This window comes from Micrasema longulum, unplaced genomic scaffold, assembly GCF_059751315.1.
Source record: "Micrasema longulum isolate JH-2025_06_02 unplaced genomic scaffold, ASM5975131v1 h1tg001645l, whole genome shotgun sequence".
Taxonomy (NCBI): Eukaryota; Metazoa; Arthropoda; class Insecta; order Trichoptera; family Brachycentridae; genus Micrasema; species Micrasema longulum.
The window spans coordinates 48,168-72,400 of NW_028278824.1; the positions used below are offsets into that span (position 1 = coordinate 48,168).

Sequence of the window (24,233 nt, forward strand, 5' to 3'; positions counted from 1 at the left end):
AAAACTCTAACCTGTCGGACGACGAAAAGGTATACGAAGAAACGGAAGAACGACATTTTGATATTAATAACGTGTTTGAAGAAGTTGGATGCGAAGAATTAACGGTCAGAGATTCAATTTCGGGATCACCAGTAGAGTCAACGAGATCGTCGTTTGAATTTCATCCGAATTCTCCAAAAGCTGGATCTTTACTTACCAAAAAAAGCCAGTCTGTGAATGATGGGAAAATTTCAAAAAAACCTTTACGTTCAACACACTCAAACAGAACGCTTCGGAATTGGACGGTTGAACAAGAAGGATTTAAAAACTCTGACTCGATGTACACCAAAGTAATGCTTGCTGCAAAAGAAAAGAATGTCGGTGTTAAACCAACGAATCCGTTGTATTACGCCATGCTAGATTTTACAACAAAGGCAAACTCCCTCAAACAATTTGAAAAAGTTAAAAATACGGATAATCACCTATATGAGCCATTTGACTTTAGCAATTATCCTCCCGAAAATACACGAATAATTAAAAACGATAATTTGCAAAGTCCAATACATGCTACCATAAGAGATACAACATTTAAACCAATTGAAGTGTTTCGGGAGAGTAGTACTATTTTTAACAGTACACAATCTGATAAGACCGCAGATGGAAATTCTAGTGACGATGTTGCAATACAAACCCAGTCTTCTGAGGAGTCCTTAGAAGAATTACTCACATTCAGACACGGCGTAAGGAATAAACCTGTGGCTCCACCTCGCCCTAAAGGTCTAGTCATACCGAAAAAAATGTCTCCAAAATTATCTGATTCTAATTCCAGCAGATCGGTTAGTTTGTGTTATTCAAACGATTCCTGCAAAAGCGATAGTCTTAAATCATCTATATCCTTAAAGAAGCGACGCTTATCTAATCCAACTAATCGTAAATTGGCGGACTACGAAGAGTTTTCTAATAAAAGTACACCATCCTATAGAAATTCCATTGGTGCAACATCCATAAGAAGTGTAGAAATGGTGTCTCAAAGATCAAGTTTTGATTCTTTTAATACAGACTCTTCATCACAAAGATCTAGTTCTGATATTCCTGTTGAAAGTTTTTATTTACCAATGAATAAAGTTCTAGAATTTTCTCAAAATGCGCAAGATTCCTTAGATACCACACCAGGATCCTTATCAACGTTACGACAAATCCACGAACTGGACGCACCATTGTATCAAAATATGGCATACGTGAGTGATAATTCACGATCTAACTCCGAAGGAAAATTAACATTTACGCCGCAAGGTAGAAGATTTTCTGGCCATATTATAGGATCAAGAAGGTGTGTTTATGATACACCGGTTGATGACGGCTATATTTATATTTCTAACAAAGCATCTGGAAATGTTTTGAATTCACGATTAAGTCGTGAAATAGACAATGATGTCGTTCACGTAAAAGATAATCCGAATGTGGACATGTATAAAAGTACAGCTGAAGATCAGTCAAATTCATCTCTTCAAACTAAAGATATTGATTTGACTAATAATAGATTTGTTTGCTATTGTGAGGATTCCTGTTGCGACTCGCATCACACCAAAAAGAAATCCGACGGATCTGGATATCAAACAGCTTCATATTCTCAACTAAAACACTCGGTATCTTTTCCAAATCTTCAGACTTACCAAACCGAGAAAAAATTCTTATCAATGCCCACAAAATCTAAAGAAACATCAATCTCTCAAGCCTTCGATATAAATTTTAGCACACCATTTAATGATCAACCCGATACCTTCCTTTATGACGAAGTCCCCTCATCCTTGAAATGTGCTGATATTCCACCAATTGCTTTACAAAAACAGTTTTACCCAGAAGACACCGGTGGTTCCCAGTATGAAAACGTCGAAGCAAACAGAAAGAGAGATTCAACGGTTTCTAATGTGTCTTTTTATTCTGCATCTGATCAAACAATTTATGAAGTTCCTAGTGCAATACCTGTCGTATACAAGAATTTCCCTCGATCTTCCTATTTATCTAATCCTCGTGAATCCTCCATATCATCTGTGTCATTTTATTCTTTGTCGAACGAATCATCTATTCAATCCCCTTGTTTCTCTGAGCCCGATTCCTCCTCTATTCCAACTGACTCTTTACATGCTAATGTTGCTTCTTCCTGTGATTGTCTCGCGCTTGTTGCTAAGGGTGGCAGTACATTGTGTGTTCACAGCGGGTCGGATGGCGGTCATTTCCCATACTCTAAATCCCAACTGATGGAAGGCAGCTATCACTCTGAGGAACTATCGTCCAGCTACCAATCGGGCAGAGTCAGAGAAGCGGACCAGCTCAGTATATCTTCGACAACATCGAGTACTGGTGGACCCAGTCCGAGAGAAAGGCAGCGATGTGGAACCAACGACTCTTCAGTCAGTGGAGGAAATGTTTATCTTCCGATGGCGTCATCTGGGTACCACGCTCATAGTCCTGGTTCTAACAACAAAGTTTCGGTAAGTTTTTAGTCAATCTTATAATAATAAGCGTGATTTTAAAAAAAAAGCATTTTATGAAAATGCTTTTGACAAATTAAATCACTGCGTGAAGCCGAAGTACAGCATATCGTAGGTGATATTACAATTTTTTAACTGCAATAAATTCGTTATAGGGACTAAGATCCTTTGTTTTAAATTATTGATATTTTTTACTTTAAATACTTACTGTTTTTTTTACTCCAGCGTTATTTTTGGTTGATCCGTAAGTAATAAATTAACAGAACACTTGGTAAGTTCCCCTGCCGAAAAAAATAATTGATAGCTACGCGGTATTGCAGTATTATCGACGATAGCTTATTTTTTAAACAAAAAAAAAAATTCAAAAAATCCATTCGTAGCTAATTTTTTTCTTTCTAATATTCGTTTTGTAGATTTGTTGCATTTTACCTACTACTTAAAAAATATTTGTGCCGAAAATCTATAAAGATAAAATATGGGTTTGATTTGGTGACTTAAAATGCAGATTTAAAAAAATATATATACCTAACATTAAATGTCCATATTTTTTTTAATTAAAAAAAAAACATATTCTGTATCTACCTCAGTTCTCGCTAATAATTTTTCAATCACTAAACCTTCTATATCTATTTCTTTCCCGCGATTTTCCTGTCGCAGAGAAAATACACCAAATTATCCTCCTTATTTTCTTTCTATCTAAAACCAATATTTCTCATCTCCCCTGCCAGGAATCGAACCCGGGTCTTGGAATGGTAGACGAACACGCCAACCACTACTATAAGTGGCGGACTTATCTCCACTCGTTTTCCTTTTTTAGGATTTTTACCTGAGAGTAGCCATCGGCTCGGAAACACTTGTTCAGTGATCTGATTCTATTCACACTTAGAACTTAACTCTTCATCCGCCCGGACAAAGGAATTTGAAGAACACTCCTGTTTTGTTAACAGCTGTAATTTGTGATGACTGGACCGAGGAAAACATCTCACAACTAATGCTTTGTATACTCTTCCAGTGTTGTGTTTACATTTGGCTTTAGATTAATGACCCCTTTGGCCAAAAAGCATGTTCTTCCATGGCCATTGGCACCGTCTTTTATTTCCTCTCTCACCTCAAAGTTGTTTCCGACGATTGAATGACCCAATTTTATATACAAGATCTTGTTCAATTGATCGGAGTCCGTTCATTTCAACTCGCACTAATTGAGCAATCGAGATACTCGTAATTTCCAGAACGCGGGCAAATCATTTAGTTTCCCGCGCTTTTTGGCTACCAACCAAGGACTTCCGTGACGTAATCAACAACTGCGAGTTACGCCTTTCCGTTCTGAGATCATCCTTATCTCCTGGTTAATAAAGGGTTAATTGGCACACCGCATTCCCAGCACGATTTTGCAAGATTGGTGTTAGTGTGTATTGTGCATAAAGTGCTTTTTCGCGTTTAATTTAACCTAATAATACGCGCTTCTCGTTTGCTAATTTAGTTTTGAGATATTTTCTGTCAGTTTTCAGTTTACTGTAGACGTCTTAGTACTGAATATTTCTCCGGGTTTTTTAAATTATTAAAAATTGGTTTTTAAGTGTTTAAATTATTTCTTATATAACAAGGAATGCGTTTTATTTTAGTGTTATCATAAAATACAATTAAATATGTGTTTTTAATGCTGTGAAGTGATTTACTTTATTTATTTGTTATTTTTAACGTAGGTAGGTAAATCATCTCCCACATTTTCTTTATTCAACGCCAATAATGTGTTTTGTTGACTTATTTAAATACCTCATTATAAATATGAGTCATTACTCATTACACAATCTTCAGAAATCATTTTTCCAGTTTTATTTTTTTTCTTTGCAATAATGAAGTACATTTTATAATATTCGTAATAATATGTATTTTTATATTTTACATTATTGATGACCTAGGTACTAGATAATACAGATGAGCGTTTTAATTATTTCACAAATAAAACTGTTTCTAAATAATAGTTTAGAGCAGAATGGGCAAAAATCTACTACAGGCGACTGTTAGAACAGTTTCACAAAAGTTTATTACATTACTAGCCACGCTCCTCTCAACTGTTATTTAAGAAACAGTTTCAAGTACTCTTGAGTAGTTTAGAAACAGTTTCACATTGGAATCTGTTTATTTTAATACTCTGACTAATTTTTATTTACAGTAAAATTTTAAAATGGTTTCAGCTTTTTCCAAAGAATAATAGTTAATTAAAATAAATAAAACAACTTTATTTTTAACCACTTATTTTTTCTACGATATAATCCATTAATTAACTATACCTCGATAAAAAAAGTTTGTACAGCTTTGAAACCGGTCGGTAGAAAAAATAATAAAATAAGTGGTCAAAAAATTGTGTTATTTATTTTATTATAATGAGAGTGCTTCAAATAAAAAAAATATAAATTACAGATTATTTTTTTGTGAGATTGTTTTAGCTGTTTCGGAAGAATAGCTGTTTCACTTTTTTTAACACATCTAGTAGGTACCAATTACGTTTTGTCTTTGATCACTTTGTTTAAATTAAATGTATAAAATATGTAAAAAATATTGTTGTATAACTGAACTGCGTATTTATAAATGCGCAGTTACATTTTATCACAAAGTTAGTGCCTGAAATATTAATTTTACTATTAATCAAACTGAGGCGCCCTCCGTGGTGTCAAGACGCTCGACTCACGCACGGAAGGTTCCGGGTTCGGTTCCCGGTGAGAACACAAAAAAATAATATGAGTTTTCTCAACCCTGGGTATTATGTGTAGTAATTTACCACTGTAATTGTCCTCCTAATATGTATATAATTTTATTTTTTTTATCCTTTCTGATTTTTGTATAAATATATTTGATTTGATAATAATGATACCAGTCTTGATGGTATTGTGAAAGCGATGAAACCGGTCATAGGTTATTCAAATTTGGAACTTTTTAAGTATCACTTGTCTTTTATTTCCATAATAATGTACTCAGTTAGTTTGGATTTGATAATAATACTAAATAATATATACTAAATCATTAAAGATTTTCTAGCACTTAGTCTGTATACTTTTTCTTTCATTAGCTTTTAGTACGAATGTTTTACCGGTATATACATACCGAATATTTTATACAAATAACACAATTTTTGTAAATTATCGGTATTTTATCAATGTAGATACTAAAACTTTCATACAAATCGTACGATTTCCGTAAACTACCTATATTTACATACTGAACATTTCATGGAAATAGTATCCACAATTTCCGTAAATTACCGATGCAGATACAAAAAAATCATGCAAATAGTAACCATAATTTCCTTAAAATGCAGATTTGTTAATGAAAATAGATAGATACTAAATATCTTACAAATGGTATCTTCATTTTCCATAAATAACCGATGTGGATACTTAAATACTAAACATTTCATTTCACCCGTAAATCACCGAATCGTTACCCACGTAGATACTGAGAATTTCGTATAATTATTTATTTTTACTTTCTTTTTGATTTTCTGTTAAAACTTCAATTGCAAAATATAAGAAGTTGGGCGGAATTATTGCTAAAAGCAATATCTTCCAGCCAACCAAAAAAACAGACTGGTCAAAAGAAGAGTTTGTCAAAATGTGTATTTAAAAATGAAAATATGTATCAATATGATACATACGTAAAAAATGAAAAATAATTTATACCTACTAATAACGTTTTGACCGGGTATAAACTATTTAATAGTTTTAGGTAGTACCTAGGTTGAAGTTGAAAGTTTTATCTTAAGTTAAGTAAAGTGTGGTGGAGGGTAGATCAGCAAGTTTCCCGATGCGCGACTTTAGCCGTTTGAGTTTTATTTTTGTACTCTGTTAAGTCAGCCAAGTCAGCCAAGTTCAATGCCGCGTGTTTCCCGCGAAAACCATGGTATTTCACCACTTCTTCAAATACATAAATATACCAAAATAACGTAAATAAAGTTAGAAGATTACCAGTTGTAATTTCGAGGTTTAGGTAGGATTTTCAAAATAACGAAACATTGCGATGGTAATACAATACGTATTTTTTTTTGGATTAGTTTGATAGTCTATTAACAATGTTTTTTTTCGAATCCGCTCAATTACATTTTTGTTTCGTTTTAGTCAAAAAGGACATAGTGGTTTGCATATAATAGTATTAAATTAAAATGTTAACAACCATAGGTGCGAAGATTTTCACGGTCACTGATATCTATATATTTCTTTTTTGGGTGATACCGTGTGTGTTGGATTTGTTCCGACATTTCGGCTACCATTGCAGGAGTCATCTTCAGAGTAAACTAAGTGTTTTGTTGAAAAAAATATGTGTATAAGTACCAGTGTCACAGTCGGAAGTAGGCACATTTTTTTTCGTTTTCGTAGTATGTAGTGCTGAGAATTATGTTGAGTTTACTTTAAGCCCGCCGTCATTGTTTATATTATTTGGGTGTCTGTGTATTGCAATTGCCTCTTTTATTATTCGTGCACTGTAAAATCTGGGTTTATGTAAAATTTTCAGTTCGAAGGCGAAAACATGTCCGGGTCTATAAAGTGTTCCGCTATTGCAGATTTGTCAGGGTGCCCAAGTTCACAAACACAAAAACACAAAAAAACTTTTCAAACATCAACAGATGGTTCAAGTACATGCATAGTGGTAAATGTTACACAGTGTGGACCGATGATTGCGGGTAAGAAAATGATGATGATGTTCAATTTTCACCAGTCGTTTTTGGTTAGTGGGAAGATGTTGCCTTTTTTTACCGTGACAAGCCAGGAAGCTTTATCTACAGTGGTGAATTACAGCACAGAACACTCAGGCTTCCGGAATCTTCCGTGCATGACTCAAGATTTTTAACCACTACACCGCGTTGACCAGCTAGACAAAAGCCCGACAAAGTGCATTTATTTTGTACTTAAAGCTTACATTATATGTATTCTTCGTCCGCCCGGACACAGACTGATTCGCTCAAAATGTAATGATTATCGTCTTCATTCTTTCGTTTCAGCCCACCCCGCCCAAGAAGCCTCCTCGCCGCAATCTCTCTGTGTCTCCAACCCACCTTCTCCCACCTCTGGTCTTCAACTCGGGAAGCACCCAGCCCCAGGGTCAATTGGCCCGGTACCAGCAGACCAGGAGTCAGGATGACCTGGACGATTTCCAGGTACTGAATCTTAATCATAACAATATGTGAATGGCAACTGGCTTTTTTTTAAACTATAAGCTTTTTTTTGCTTAAAACCGGAAAATTCTCATGTAAAAACTCATGTAACAATGGTAGAAGTTCAATGCCCTATGCGTCATCAGGTACAAATAAGGTAAAATAAATAAAAAGTCAAATGTATTATTCCTTTGCATAAGATTCCTCAGTAAGGGTCAGTTGCACAAAACAACAAAAATTTTAAAAGAAAGAAAACAACACATGGAAATTTGGATGTTTAAACATAGACAGAATGATGAATGATGCACAGTTGTGTGAAGTGGTTACTTAAACTAGCCAATGACAGATCATAAGCCCTGTAAATGCTTAGAATTCCGTATTCTCTTCTCAAAATTGTTTTCCATCTCTGTTGCGACAAATATGGATCTTATAACTCCTTAGTGAGGAAATTCAGTCTGTTTGCATACCCAAAATATTGTAGATAAAAAGAAACAAATTGAAGATAAATTTTGTTTTTAATTAATTTTTAAAATGTCAAAATCATCATTCCCTTTCCGCACCTAATGGTGCATATGGCACTGCATCGGTACACCAATTGCAGCGTATGTTGAATTTTTTTTGTTACATGAAGGCAAGATGATCAGTCTTACGCTTCAGGTACCAGTCCAGGGACTATGAAATATTGTGGTGTGAAAACATTATTTATTTGACACTTTATATACATATACAATAAATATACATATAAGGGCGGGCATATTGTCTTAAGGCAATTTCTTCCTACCTACATGGGCATATTGAATCTTACAAACTAACAAAACACCCTTTTTTTTTTTTTTTTATTCAGAAAACATACAGTCATACATAATATGTATTGAAAACAGCAATTTTTTTAAATCAAAAGATTAATTAAGTTTTCATAAAATATGCAAAAGATGTAAACATTAAATGTGACAAAAAACAAATAAATAAGAAATTCAAGTGAGAAAATAATAATTGTTAACATTTGCGTTTTCCATGGAGGTTATCGTTGGTATAAATGAAAATAAATAAAAATATCGAATAAATATTTCATGTGAAACATGTCGGGAATCGAACCAGAGACCTCTTGCACAGTAGGCAAATGCGCTGACCATTACACCAAAAGGCCGACGTCAAAACAAGCAAAATTCATTGTTTTTTCTTCATTTTTTTATGCAACCCATTTTCAATTTTGATGAAAACAACAACAATGAGGAAGTTCAGTGCTACAGGAAGTTTTATACATTTTTTCACTTACGCCCGTTAAAAAATACAGCATTTAGCTGTACGGCGAAGATTCTCGAAAATGTATGAAAAAAATAATAAAAATGAACTACTTTGAATGAATTTAGTTCTTCCGAATCAACCAATGAGTGTTTTGATGGATTTCCGGTTTGCGTTAAGCCAACCCACCAATTAGCAGGACTCACCGAAGAGAATTTGCGACGTCCCAGGCGGAGTAATTAAAAAAAATTCAGAACGCTGATAATACAATACATAAAAACATATATATTTTAAATTTGGCTTAGTTTGATAGTCACTGAACTTCCTCATTTATTTTTATTAACTTAACTTCGAACCGGGTTGTGGTCCCGCGGTAGTATTGTGGACTCACGAGCCAAAGGTCCGAGGTTTAAATCCCACTCCACCACAACTCGATTTCCATTTTTCCAGCACATTTTTTTTACGACTTTTAGTAAATGGTCTGAAAATTTAAATATTTGAGTAAATAATAAGAACTCAAGTATTTTTCTTTTTATTAAAAAAAAAACTTTTTTTGGTAACACAACATTTTGTAAAACTTTACTATTTTTGGTGCGACTGGCCCTGAGGTTCAATAAAAAACTGCATTGACCACATTCCAACATGCAAAACTTGATTTGTTTTGAACATATTTGGTTTAATATAAGCTTTATGAGTTATGAGTCTGCAAAAACATAATTTTGAGTTACTAAGGTTTGAAGTTTAAACTGGTATTATTAGTTTTACTAAATCAGCTTCTTACGAGAGTAATTTATTTGTTTCTGGTCGTCCATAATTTAGTGTTGAATTTTTTGGTAAAGTTTACTAAATTTTTAGTAAAACTTAATTTCATGGTACCTATATTTCAAAACTAATTTTGGAATTTACCTGACCATAAAATATGTTGGTTTGATGGCTTCTATTTAAGCATGCGATGATATTTTTTGCGAAAATTGTTTCATTTTTTATTGTTTGTTTTTAACAGGCTCCAGGAACCAAACACTCTGGACTGCGGCATGGCAGATCAGTGGATCAGTACGTAGACAATGATCTGAAGACCTCACCGAGAGCTCGGCCTATCCCACAACCCCGGCCCTCATTAGCGCTTCTAGCGAGCAGAAAGGAGCAACCAATTGCCATCAGCACGATGTACGAAAATGTAGTCGTTAAAGAACAAAATCCAAGAAGAAAGCTGCGAAGAAACCCGACCAACCAATATGAAAACTATAATCCAAAAGATCTAAACAATGTAGGAGCAGATGGAGAATTAATCATTAATAAAAGATATAACTCTTCTCAAGAACGATCTTCACTTGAAAGTCTCTTAGATGATGTAGGATCCTACACTCCGAGCGATGTTGAGTCGAGAACTTGCAAGAATAGACCAACGATTCAAACTCCCCTTTCTCCAACTCATTACGATCAACCGCCGACTCCTGAACATCCACCTCCTTCTGCGAAACAAGCAGAGATGAGCATCCACGAAAGAATGCGACCTTTGAGCCAGGTCAGTATTGAAGATGAGACCAATATGGTGTTTTGATTGGCAGACTGCACAGTTAATTGGCTTTGTACTTTACTGTTTTTATTTGTTTTTAAGAATTGGGTATTATTTTTTGTTGTTGTAACAATCGCATTAGCTTTTGTTGTTAGATACGTAATTATTTATGTACAATTAAGGGGTATTTAATAAAATAAATTAATTATTTTATGCATATTCATAAAAACATCCATTTTAAATTCCGACAGAATTCGTATAATATTTGGATTGGAATAGCTGTTTCGCATTTTTATCAAAATAAGTTGAACTTAAAAGTATGTTTTTATTAATTTGTTTACTTATAATCCTACATTTTATTTACTATATCAATATTTTTTTACCTCTTAAAATATCCAGCAAATTATTACATAATATGGTGATTAGACAATAATTTGTTTTAGATGCAAAAAATACTCCTTTTTTGTATTTTTTCCTATCGTTTTTAAAAAGCAAATGGTTATTTGATCAACTGTATATAAATGCATTTTCCTCTTTTTTATATCTTTTAAATTGTATTTTTAATTATTTTATTTATTTATTAAGAAATTTAAATATTTATTTACAAAGACAGCTCTTTTCCAAAATATTTGTAAATACATATCTTAAATAAAAGAAAGTTTACATATCATTAATTGAAAGACTTTTTCTTTATATATTTTTTTTTATTTGAATATTATTTCGTGGCATGAACTTATTTATTTGATTTCATACCAAATTATTTCTACCAAAGCATGCAATATCATTGAAATGTAAATTTGTACATATGAATTGTTCTAAATTTTGATTTGATTTTCGCGCAATAACAGTTAATCAAATTAAAAATTCCAGTTTATTACTTTTATTAGGTTTTAATTTTAATGAAATAAATATATTGTGATGAAGTATTTTATTCCTAAAATATTTTTTTCAGTGGTAATTAGGAAGATAATTTGTTAAGTGGTAAATTTTATGTTTTATTTTTATAATTGAATTCTATGATTAAATATCGATTTATTGATTGACAAGTATTAGGTTTTTTTTATTGTTCAACATTGGTATATGTGTCCTAAAAGCAACTTTAGCTTACACAAATATTTAATGTATCTATACCTTTTTTAATACGTATATTTTATGTATTTAATGTTTTTTTTTTATGAAAAAAAAAACTAAAATATTTATAATATCGTCGGGTTTCTAGTACAAATTGGTATCTATCAATTTTTGAGAAGATGTCTTTATAAATAGCATCAAATAATCTTCGTTTAAAGAGTAGATAAAAAAAATCGTATTTTATAAATACGAAAAATAATCAGATAAAACGTTTTATAAAAAAAATCAATTGTTATGATGAATAATCACGAAATTAGTGCTTCAAATATAAATTTTACAAAAATGAGTGTTTTGTAAAATGTTGTTACCAACGTGTGCCAGAAACCTGACGACATAATATTATAAGCATTCTATATATTTTTAGTAATAAAAAAAACGTATTTTAATGAAAACCTAAACTAATTTAATTTTCATCGGTTGATTGATTATATAATTATTTTTGATTGAGAAGTTAACAATTGTACTAGCATACAAAAAATCCCACCACTTTAGAATATTTTGGAGTTTTGTTGTTTTATTAAATATTTTTATATTTTTACTTTTTCTGATAAATTGTCTTTAAAATCCTTCTTTTTAAATAACTATTGTTCACAGTAAAAAAATTCCAAACTTTTTTAATCAATATTTTTTAGAATAAAATTATAAATTAAGCCCACGGTTTTTAAATACATTATGTTATTTTGACATAGTATAATGACAATTAAAAATAATCTGTGATTAATTTTTTGTAATTAAAAGTGAATAGATGCTTTGATTGCTAATTATGCAACATACATTGCTCTATTCTGCATAAATTTGACAATAATTTTGTGATTTTTTTCTTCATGTACATTTTTACTATACATAATATAAGAAACGTCTATTATTTAACCCTTTCAGCCTGTGCGTATATAAAATTTACGCAAAATGTATGATTTTATTTACTCGCATGCCTTCAGAAATTAAAAAGTGGGATCTTAATTTTTTAACTACTGGTATCCCTCTGTAATTTTGTTCTTCTTATATTGCTAGTCGCCATTTAAAATTTTAGTTCCTTTAAATTGTTTAAATAATCCTTTTTTTAAAGTGCTTTTAGTGGGTATCAGATGCTAACTTTGAAACTAAACCTCGGAGAATTTAGAAGATTTTATCATTTGATAAAGCTCGAAAAATGATATAATTTCATTTTCAGAGAGTGTTATTGGTATAAGGAAAATATAAATTTTATTTCAATTCATATAAAGTAATGTGATCAAATGTACAAATACTATTGACAGCATGTTTTAACTTGGTCAATTTATTAGCAATATTTATTCATCAAAAATAAATGTTAAACAATTGTCAAAGTACGAAACATTATATACGAACATATAAATAACACATTTTATTTTATTGAATGGTTGGAAGATATTGCCATTTGGCAATAAGCTCGTCATTAAAAATTATTTTTTTTAATTCCGAAAATTCAAAATAAAATACAGTTTAACGTATGAAAACAGGGATGGAGAATACCTTAAAGAAGGTAATATGGAAATCTAGGCATTTACAGGGCTTATGACCTGTCATTGGCTGGTTTAAGTGGCCATTTTACACACTGTGTAACATTCTTCATTTTACGTTATATCAACCTTTATTGTTGTGAAAAGATTCATCTGACTGAATTATTATCCATATTCCCTTCGTTAAGGTATTCTCCATCCCTCCATTGTAATTTTTTAATCTTAATGACTCCCGAAGGGGTGAAATCCAGCCTTCTGTCTACAAACATTTGGACAAACTCAAATATAGTAATAAAAATACAGTTTATTTTTATATCCACAGCAAATAAGCACAGATATGAAAGGGTTATAGAAACAAAGATGAGCTACATATTATTTCTGTATGCTGCAAAACTATATTTTTACATGCATGTTTCCGTTTTTATTTCTAGCTTCTTGGACTTGTGAAATAGCAACATATTTGTCTGTTTTTTTAAGACTTGATTAACAACAAATATGAAATTGGCATGATTCAATTGTTGTTTTTAATTAATCAATAATAAATTTGTAAAGGTGATTTTTTCTTATTTATTTTTATGTTATATCAATAATTTTTATGATCAAAATATATATAACAAAAATGACTGGGAAAAAATATTTTCAAATTTAAAGGCATTTTTTACTTCTTGCATTTTCTTACTAAATTTACTGTTTTGTGTTTGTCATTTATTTTTTTATCGTTTTTAGTATGCAAAATTACTAGATAGCATGTTGTTTTAGATTTGTGTAAATACGTTACATATACATATCCCTTATTTTTAGTAGTTTTTTCACCAAAAAACTGATGTTATGTTTAAAATTGTCTATGTACAAAATTTTCATTTGCATTAAAAAGCATGAATTTACTAGTTCTTCTAAATGTTGCATACCATGAATGAAATGTTTCGATATTTTAACTAAAGTTACCATTTATATTTTAGTAAATATTTTTTATGTTTTTCTTTTGTTTTTCATTTATTTTTTACCCTTTCTTGTACCTTTGTAAATACCTCATTAATTATTACAATACTATAATTTAAGTTTGGATATTACTCGGGGGTTAAAAGTAAGTACATTTCATTTTTTTAAATGTGTCATAATCATGTTTCTATTACCTGGTACTACATTATCACATGCAGCGTTTGTTGATTAGTGATGCAACAGACCTCTGCTTCTGCTTCGGCAACTGCGGAAGTTCTGCATGCTTTTTGACATCCGTTTCTGTTATTACAACTTTTATTACGGAACATTGCTGGTGGGAGGGGAGTTCCAGGCGTTCCAGCCAACCAACCACGCGCGTGCTTTCGGAACTTGTCACAACGCGTTTGTTTACATACTTACACGCGTTTTTTTCAACGAAACCTGATACTTCAGAATAATTTCAAAACCTTCCAAAAAGATTACGCGATGAATTGAACTCGAGTGCAAAATTAGGAGAACTGACTAAAACGTCCGCAGTTGCGGAAGTTCTGCATGCTTTTTGACATCCGTTTCTGTTTCCGCAACTTTTATAACGGAACATTACGGGTGGGAAGGGAGTTCCAGGCGTTCCAGCCAACCAACCACAAGCGAGCCGGGCGCGTGCTTTCGGAACTTGTCGCAACGCGTTTTTTTACATACTGACAAACGTTTTTTAAACGAAACTTGATACTTCAGAACAATTCCAAAAATTTGCAAGAAGATTACGTGATGAATTGAACTCGAGTGCAAAATTAGGAGAACTGACTAAAGACGACAACTTTGACGTATCCGCGATATAAATCTGATTTTTTCACCAGCATCACAACGAAGCAGGTTGAGTCTAAAATATTAAACATGACAAATCAGCAGAACCAGAGAATCCAGAGAGTCCACCAGTTCCACTTGTGATGACGGCATACCATCCCCGAAAGATGCTGAACTCAAATTGAGAATGAAGTCCAACCTACGTCATCATCAATGATGAATTTATCATTACAAATGTTAGATGTATCCATGTTAAGTATGAATGAAGACGAGCAAGACTCTATTACAAATAACGAGAATGACAATCTATTTTTGGAGACACAGTCACAACTTCGGGAGTACGAAAATGAAAAACGATTGCCTTTGCATGAGGATCTCCTTATATGGTCGAAATGAAATTCATACAAATATACTTACTTTTTGCCATTAGTGCGCCAATATCTATCAGCTCCTCCCAGCAGCGTCGCCAGTGAGCAATTATTTAGCGGAGCTAGTCTTATACTCGTATATTAATTCAATTTTTCAATTTTCATTCAATTTATTTATTTTACATATAACATATACATTACAAAAATATATTCAATACGTACATATATGAAAGCACCGGAACAGATTGATAGGTGTAAAAGCGGTCAAACTATTTGATCGCGCCACTTGCCTGTTAGCAGATGCACGCTCGAAGTTGCTGGTTCGCGGGATGCGTTATCCTTAATTTACTTTGCCACTGAACCCTAAATACAATTAATGCAATTCCTACCTTGCAATGGTACCTTATTGTTTGTAACTTGTCTCGCGGCAGTCAGGATCAGATCAGATCGTGTGGTCATGAAGGAGGGGCACTTCAGATGGTTTCTTGATTATAATTATTTCACGACACAGTGGATAAAGTAACTGGTACGCGATCGCGGTGAGAAGAAAAAAAAATCTAAGCACATGAATCCTGACAGTTCGGTTATATTAACAAAAATTGTTCTTTTGTTAAATGCATTTGAGTAATTTTGAATATGGAACATGTTGGACCGGAGACGAAAATGTGGTACCTACCCACAGTAAGAAACGCAACATTCCAACCAGGGCCCAGTATGCAGCAAATAAATACAACAAAGTAAATGTGGCGTTACCACTATTTTTCAAAAAATATGACTTACCACTACTTTATATTAAATATTTTTTTCATTTAAAATTGTACCCTTCATAGTATTTACGCTTCCACATTCGCTTCCGTTTCTGTTTCCGGTAAAATTGACTTTTTATATCTGTTTCTGCTTCCGTTCCTGGACCGTCCCTGGACTGGTACCTAAAGCGTAAGACTGATCATCTTACGTTTTTGAAACAAGAAAATGATCAAGATACACTGAGATTGATGTATAAATGCAGTACAGAAAGGAAATAATGAAGATGATTTAGTAAACTTTTGATCTTAGGTTGCTTTTGCTTTACATAGACAAAGCATTAGCGATGCATTTTGGTAGCATGGAAGTGTTTTAATTTTGTAAATATTTCCTGTAGCAGATGTTTATAGATTTACTTGATCAATGTACAATTATTTATTATTTATTTTATTATTTATAAATTTATTGCAAAAAAAAAAAATATACATACTTAATAACAGGGAATCTATATAAAACCAATTAATGTAAAATGTAAACGGAGTGTTCTCTGTTTATGATAGTCTCCATCTAACATGGCACAGCCTGTTCTAAGATGGAGATTTTTTTATCTTTAGAGCGTAAGTAGTCCTATACTAATAAAATAATAACATAAAAAAGAAAAACTACTTTATTATAAATGCCTAGCTAATCAAATGTAAGAAATTGAGAATCATTATTATACAAATATAAAGTATATATATATGTGCCAAGAATACATGTTACTTAAACATAAATAATATAGTATAATATATAATAAAACAAATATAAAGCAATAAAAAACATAAAAATATAAATAATATGTGTACCAATTATATAAAGTACTACTCTATTGATTTACATATATTTTTCTAAAAAATCTCTCGCTACACTATTTATATGTGCAGTTATTTTTATTTTAAAATTTGTTTTACAATTTGAGTCTTTTATATTTGGCAATAACTCATTTAATATTTTTGGAGCAATTCAATAATTATAGCCTTTGGTATAAAGCATATATAATATATAATTATAATTATACTATATAATACTATATAATTATAATTTTTGTAAAAAAGCTTTTAGATATCAGTTAACTTATCTTTTTTTCAACGAAAGATAACATCCAGCACTAAAATTGTTAAAAAAACATCTCAAAATTAAAAAAAAAATACTTGTTTTAATAACCCTAACTATTTTATATATTTTATCTGGGATTGTGTAAGGAGTTTTTGGTAAAGTGTCTGTAACAGGCGCACGTAGCACATAAAAGGCATTTTCGCGAGTGTTTACGTAAGTTCCTGCAATTTTTTTTCTCATGAGACTTGAAAAAAATCCATTTCTGTCGCTGGATAAAAAAATATATACTTTAGATATTTCCTTGTTCATAGTTTTGTAATTTTATTGTTTTTCTAAAAATATATTTTTTAAATTACATGTCATCTAGTAATACCAAGGGGGTATAAAGAATGGTTCAGCCGGATGAATCTCATCCACATGACAAGGGTTTCAGCTCTTTTACTTCACAAGAGTTAACAGATGGAAGAGTTGAGGAAATCTGGATGTTCCAACATTGAATGGTGAATTGTACACCGTGCGTAAAGTGACTACTCAAACCAGCCAATGATAGGTCATAAGTCTTGTAAACGCCTAGATTTCCATTCCCTTATCTAAAATGTTTTCCCTGTCTGTTGCAACAAATTTAGATATATATCTTATTTTTTCTTAGTAATGGATGCGGATAGGGAAATGATAATAAAGAGTTGGGGTAGTGGTACAAATGTAGATGTGAATACCGGGGCTGCGATTATGAATGTTATTCATTCATCGTTACTTATCGATACGGTAAAAAGTAACATCGATATTTATGTACTAAAATGTGAATATTTGTATAAAATTTCAAAGTATCTTCGTCGGTAACCTGTAATTAAACATGTTGTGAAAAAAATGTGTTTTTCATACATAAACTTAATTTCAATTTGTAGATAATATTGAAGATAAATTGAACGTAGTTATACAGAAAGCTGCTAGCCATTGAAAAGTAAAACTGAGATAATAGCCATTTTGTGAAAAGAGTGAATTTTAAAATCTACACAATAGTTTGAATTGTTTTTGACTTAAACAAACGATAAACAATGAATACGTAAGTTTTTTTATATATTACAAACAAGAATCTTATTGTGTATTAAACCAGTTTAAAATGTAAAAGTACCATAATGTTTTTCTAGTTTTGTGGGTGTTTTCTGCAAATTGAGAAAGGCCGTTTTTGTGATCGACACCTTTTTCCGGAGGTGATTAATTCAGTTTTTTTTTATATGAAAGTGGTCTGGCTGTTTTTAGCAGAACATATAATTGACCTTACTGCACTTGATAACATCAACATCTCATTTTTCCGAAATTGTGGACCGGCTGCTTCCTGCATATCTACGTTCAATTTTAACTTCCCTTTAGAATACGGGCCCAGGTAAACATATCGTCGCTGTTTATCTACTGGATACGAAATCTCAGACATTTCACAGTCTGTCTGGCGTCTTTCATTATCTGCCCCCGTGGAACTGCGGCGATGCGTGAAACTGTTTGACTACCGGTCGGCGGCGTGTCCTTTGCTGAATCATACCACCAATCCACCTACGTCACATGTCGTACGTCAGACAAATAAGACGGAGGGGAACGCACTGGAAGTGCGCCTTAAATGGCATCATCAAATAATACGCTCAATATTTGTCATAATAACAAAATCTTTATAACAACAAATGTATTTTGAAAAAGCGAATATGAAAGGCCCCTTTGTGGTTTAGAGGTAAGCGCGTCTGCCTACCCCTAAATTTAAATTAAGAGGATAAGCGATGCGAGCCAATTTTGATGAATGGGTATTTTTACAATGTTTTTCTGTCCTTCTCTCGCAAATGCCTCCCCAATATTGTGAGAAAAAGACAATTGCACGTCGGACATATTTTTCCTAACTAAAGTCGACCAAATAGATGTTCTGGCAATCCCGTTTTTTCCGCACTTCAAAACTGAACCAATTTGATTATTTTTTTTAAAGGGTATCAAAAAAAAAAATCCGTGTCAAAACATTTTCCACTTTTCAAAATGATAATGATATCATATTTGCATACCGTATGTCCGAAGACGGCAGCTTGCTCATCACATACCGCACACGGCATCTGAGGACATAAGTCTCCTTGGCGGTGCCCACATACACGGAAAAGCTGCTCGTTTCCGAACGAGAAAAGCTGCCTGAAGGAGCTCTCTGTAATCTGGTAGCCTTAGCATTATACCTCACAGTAATAGTATTATACCTCAATAAGAGCTTATCGCATGAGTGCCTTAGCATTATACCTCAATAAGAGCTAATCGCATGAGGTTAAGTCATAAATGGTAAAAATAGTAAAGGTGATTGTTGAAATAAATAAAAATATGACACAAAATGCCGAACGCTCTCAAAGTGGAACGGAAGAATTGCTTATGCCTGTCAATAGTTCAGCTTCTCCTGTATAAGTTTCCACCACCAGATCCTCACACTTAAGTCAAAAAATTAGATGGAACATATCTTTTGCAGTTACTATAAGCCTTGTACATAATAAACGAGGCAAAATATATGCAAATCCTTTATTAAAAAAAATAAAAGCCTTAACGTCTTTGTGCTGAAAGAAGGTAATCCAAAAGTACATAATATGCACTTCATTGGGTTGAGAAAAAAGGGAAGTGAATTCTTCACTAACTGAGGTTAAACTGATTGGACATGATCAATTTGCCGAAATGATTACAAAACTTTTTACGAGCCTTAAATTTTTTTTCTTAAAAAAAATCTTGCTTAAAGTCGCCGCGTAATGTTGCCAGATCGCGAAAAATATAACCATAACATAAATATAAGTTTTTTTTTCAATGTAATTTGTTAATTTCTCTAAAATTTTAATTGACTCACGGAAACATTGATTGACACAACAGAAAAGATAAATAAAGGGTTATTTAATAAGAGTTATTTAATTAATGAACTTTAAAAATAAAAAAATAAAACAAATTTTATTTTACAAAAAAAGGGTATTTTTATGTCATGTTAAAGAATATTTGATGCTTCAAAAATAATGTTTTTTAAATGTCCACTACAGCGTTGTTTAATCCGAGAGGTCCAATTTTCGTTAGTTCTCTCATTAGATGAGCAAAAAATAAGCTAAAATTCAAGTGAATCAATTAAAACCAATGTTCTTATTAATAAAAAGTAGCGTAAAAAAATGGACTACCTTGGCAACACTAACAAAATGTCAATTTGATTTTCTTCAACAATCTGACAGGTGGAAAAATAGTAAAATTTTTGAGTGCATTTGCTACATACACATGCATTTGCTTCTTACACAACACGGCAGATTTGAATTCAAATCGGGAGTTGCGTACTGAGCGACGTCTACAAAGAAACAAATAGGTCAAAACGCAAAACTACTCGTTTTAGAGTAGTTTAGTCGCCTTCTGTTTGATGCGCGTATGCGGCCTTTGGACTATTCTTAATTCTATGGTGATGTTTATCAGCAAACTTGAAACCCACGTGTTCTCAAAATAATTTTAAATATTCCCCATTGAAGAGATAGCAAAGTACAAAGAACAATTGTATTGTGTTTTGAACGGTATTTTTTAATTTAAAAAATATTTTTAAAAGGTTGCTTTTTATGACGGGAGAAAAAATCAACATGCCTATGTGTTTTCTTTTGGTTTTTTACGATATTTTTTTTGCTGATTGACGTTTTCGCATAATGCTGATGACGTCAGGTAAAATATTGATGACTAATTACATAAGACAGTATTGATTCTTGATTTGGGAATTTCCCGCGTTTGGTATATTATACGAGCATGCATGTATTCTTGTAGATGCATACGTTCCAAACTAACGTTAACATTCTCTGCATATCTAAATATTGGCTTAACCTCCCAAAATCTCCCTTGCGAGAACCAGCTTTCCTAGGAATCGTATAAATTTGGATTAAACGTACCGACTTTTTATCTTAAATTTTATAATGAAACGAGCTGAACCCGGCAATGCTTTGCCATTGGTAGATTTGAGTTCTTGTTAAATAGATTAAATGAACGCAATCGAAAGTTCATTTATTTTATTTTATAAATTTATTGAATAAAATAAATACATATTTAATAACAGGGATTCTATATAAAACTAGTTAATAAAAAATGAAAACGGGGTGTTCTCTGTTTAGGATAGTCTCCATCTAACATGGCTCGGCCTAAGATGGAGATTTTTGATATCGATTATTGTATTTAATCCAAATTAGACATGTAATTTATTTTAAAATACTGAATTTGACTAGGTACCTTAGTACTTGTTTATGTTCGAATTCCAAAACATAAAATAATTCATTTTTAAATATATAATTAATTTAGCAAATGTCCAACTCTGCTCAGAGCTGCACTTTAGTTAGGAATTCGATTTTTTAAAATGTATCGTATTTCAGTTGATTTATTTTAGTTTTACCAAAAATCCAGTAAAAAGAAATAAATGGGTAGGAATTATAAGGGATTCAATGAAATAATCTGATTGGGATCCATAAAAAAACGTGTTTTGTTTGTAAACTTTCAAAAACAATTTTTTTAAAAACCAAAAAATTAAATTAATCCATTTTTTTGTATACACATTCTCGGCGAATGCAACCGTGGTGATGGATAAAAAAAACATTTACGCTCTTAACCTTTTTTGTACTTCATAAATTGAAGATTTTATGAACTATCGTGGCAAAGATGTACATTTATCTGAAAACCACACGTAAATTGGCCCAGTAGTGTACAGTTCATCGAGGACAACCATTCGAACATTGCCTTTTATATACATAGATTTAAAAAAAATAAATCTAAATTTTGGTAGAAAAGATTTGGACTTAAACCATAAAGAATTATATGAATTCAATAAAATTTCATGCTGATGACTTATTCATTTACAAATGAAGAATATTTTTGGAACGTTAGGCGTTTACATGGCTTATGACCTCTCTAATGGCTGTTTAACTGATCACTTACACTCAGCAACATTCACCATTCCTCATACTTACTTACGCTTGATTTTTTCAATTCCTCCATCCATTTTTTTTTCATTATTGTGAAGAAAAAAATCTAAAACCTTTCAATTCAGCTTGGTTCAGTAAAAAAAAGGCCATACTTTCAACAAAAAATTAAATTTAAAAAATAAAAAAATAGAAATATTGAAATATACTCGTAAATCTGCAAGAAAATATTTTTTACTAGATACGAAAATACCCACTCAAACATATTTGTACATATTTATGCATATAAAGTAAGAAAAATATTACTATATTCGAAGAAAAATAATATTATAATGAAAAATAAAAAATGACAAATTTACTTAATAATAAGAAATAAATTAAATCTAATAAATAAAACAAAAAATGGCAAGTAACAATCTCAATTCTAAAAACAAAAACTGTGTTTTCTGGGAGAATGATAGATTATAAAAAACTTTTTTTTAAATGATCCAAAAATTAACATCGATTCTTGAAGGCAGCATTAAATTCATGTTCTTCGAACCTCTTCCATATGACTTTTTCTTATTCTAAAGACCCACTGTTTTAATTCAAATTTATAGCCAGTACTTGTCTAATAAATGTTTGACAAACTCTTTTTTCTTTTGCAATTCAATTTATTTTAATGTATTGCGTTGCCGAATTTCATTTTCCGGGCAAATAATCTTGGGGCCAGTTGTCACAGTACTCGTATACCGCAAATGTCGCGTTTTTTTATGTGTTATTTTGTTGTTTTATCATATTTAAAAATTTTGACAGTTTGGAATTAGTCAGCGTTTGATAAGTTGTAAATGTATTCTGGGAAATGATTTCGGTACTGTTACTGACATTATTTCAAGCATTTATCTTCAAGTAACGCCATTGTTGGTAACAGTGAAGTCACAATGATATGAGTAATTTCGCAGCTCATTAACAAGCTTAACCCTGAGTTGTCAATATCATTAATGTTGTGTTGGAGCTTAAAGCTTACAAAAGTCACCTTATTATTGAGATATTTATTTTATATTATTCAGAAAACATACAGTCATACATAATATGTATTAAAAACCACAATTTTTAAACATAAAAAGACCAATTTAGTTTTCGTAAATTATGCAAAAGATATAAACATTAAATGTGTGTGTCTGAGAAGAGAATAATTGTTAACATTTGCATTTTCCATGGAGGTAATAAATTAAAATAAATAAAAATACCGAATGCACACTCCGAGCCATCCACGCACACACACACGCACATATAAAACATACACAAACATATACATTGCATGCTGCACATTTACATCGTCATCCTTCCCTTTCCGCACCTAATGGTGCATAAGGCAGTGCATTGGTACACAAGTCGCAGCGTATCTTGATCATTTCTCGTAACATGAAGATAAGATGACCAGTCTTACGCATCAGGTACCAGTCCAGGGACAATGAAATATTGTGGTGTGAAAACACCCTTTTAAATAAATATTTCATATCAACCATGTCGGGAATCGAAACCGAGACCTCTTGCTTCGTAGGCAAACGCGATGACCACTACGCCACGAGGCCGATTATTGGAATATACTAAGTATAAACCTTTTTGTCATCGAGGATTTAGAAAATCTAAAAGTTATATCGATCAATTATCGTACATTTTCTTTTTTCAAGTGCTAAGGAGAAATCATTGCTATTCTCTATTTATATTTTAAATCATAATCAAATATTCATTTATTAATAGCCTGATTTTAATTTAAGATTCCTGAATCTAAATATTAAACCAATATTTAAAAAAAAAAGTCAAATTAATTTACAGTTTACATACACAAATTAATGAGGGCTTTTTAGACTGTCCCGTGTTTGACCATAAAACCATATTAGTCCAGATATAACGGTCATGTTTTTTACTCAAAATATTTTTCGAAAAAAACATGAGCATTATATTTGGGGTAAAATATTAGTAAATTTTTCCTTTCATTCCTGGTCCAAAATTATAGGTCGCGTGATATTCGAGTCTGCGTTATATTTGAAGCTTGGCTACATTCAGGCTTTAACGGTTATTTAATTGTTTTAAGAAGGAATCAAAATAAATAATTACATATTATACAATAAGAATAAAAAAAAAACAGACAAAGTTACACAACAGAATAGCAAACTTTGTCGAATCAAATTAAAATAATTCGAAGAAATAGCGGTTAGTAACTATATAAAAATATATCAAAACTAATTACACATACAGTAGTTACAAAAATGACAAAGTCTACTAAATAATACAAGCATTATTAAAATAAACAGAAAATAAGACAAATATATAATTGTAGTAATAGTTATGATATACAAAATCTATAAAGCCGAATTAATGACGTAATCAATAA

At 31.7% G+C, this 24,233-nt stretch overlaps 1 protein-coding gene and 1 non-coding gene across 2 annotated transcripts in view; one reads left to right on the forward strand and one right to left on the reverse strand.

Moving 5' to 3' along the window:
- Positions 1 to 24,233, forward strand: part of LOC148274449 (uncharacterized) — a 200,213-nt gene that overhangs the window by 34,791 nt on the left and 141,189 nt on the right. The window contains exons 8-10 of the mRNA XM_088237109.1: positions 2,195 to 2,471; positions 7,465 to 7,620; positions 9,863 to 10,384. Of these exons, the coding sequence (XP_088093235.1) occupies positions 2,195 to 2,471; positions 7,465 to 7,620; positions 9,863 to 10,384 (955 nt within the window). The remainder of the gene's footprint in view (positions 1 to 2,194; positions 2,472 to 7,464; positions 7,621 to 9,862; positions 10,385 to 24,233) is intronic.
- On the reverse strand, positions 23,358 to 23,430 carry TRNAR-ACG (transfer RNA arginine (anticodon ACG)). The gene has a single exon. It is a non-coding gene; the product is annotated as a tRNA-Arg (tRNA).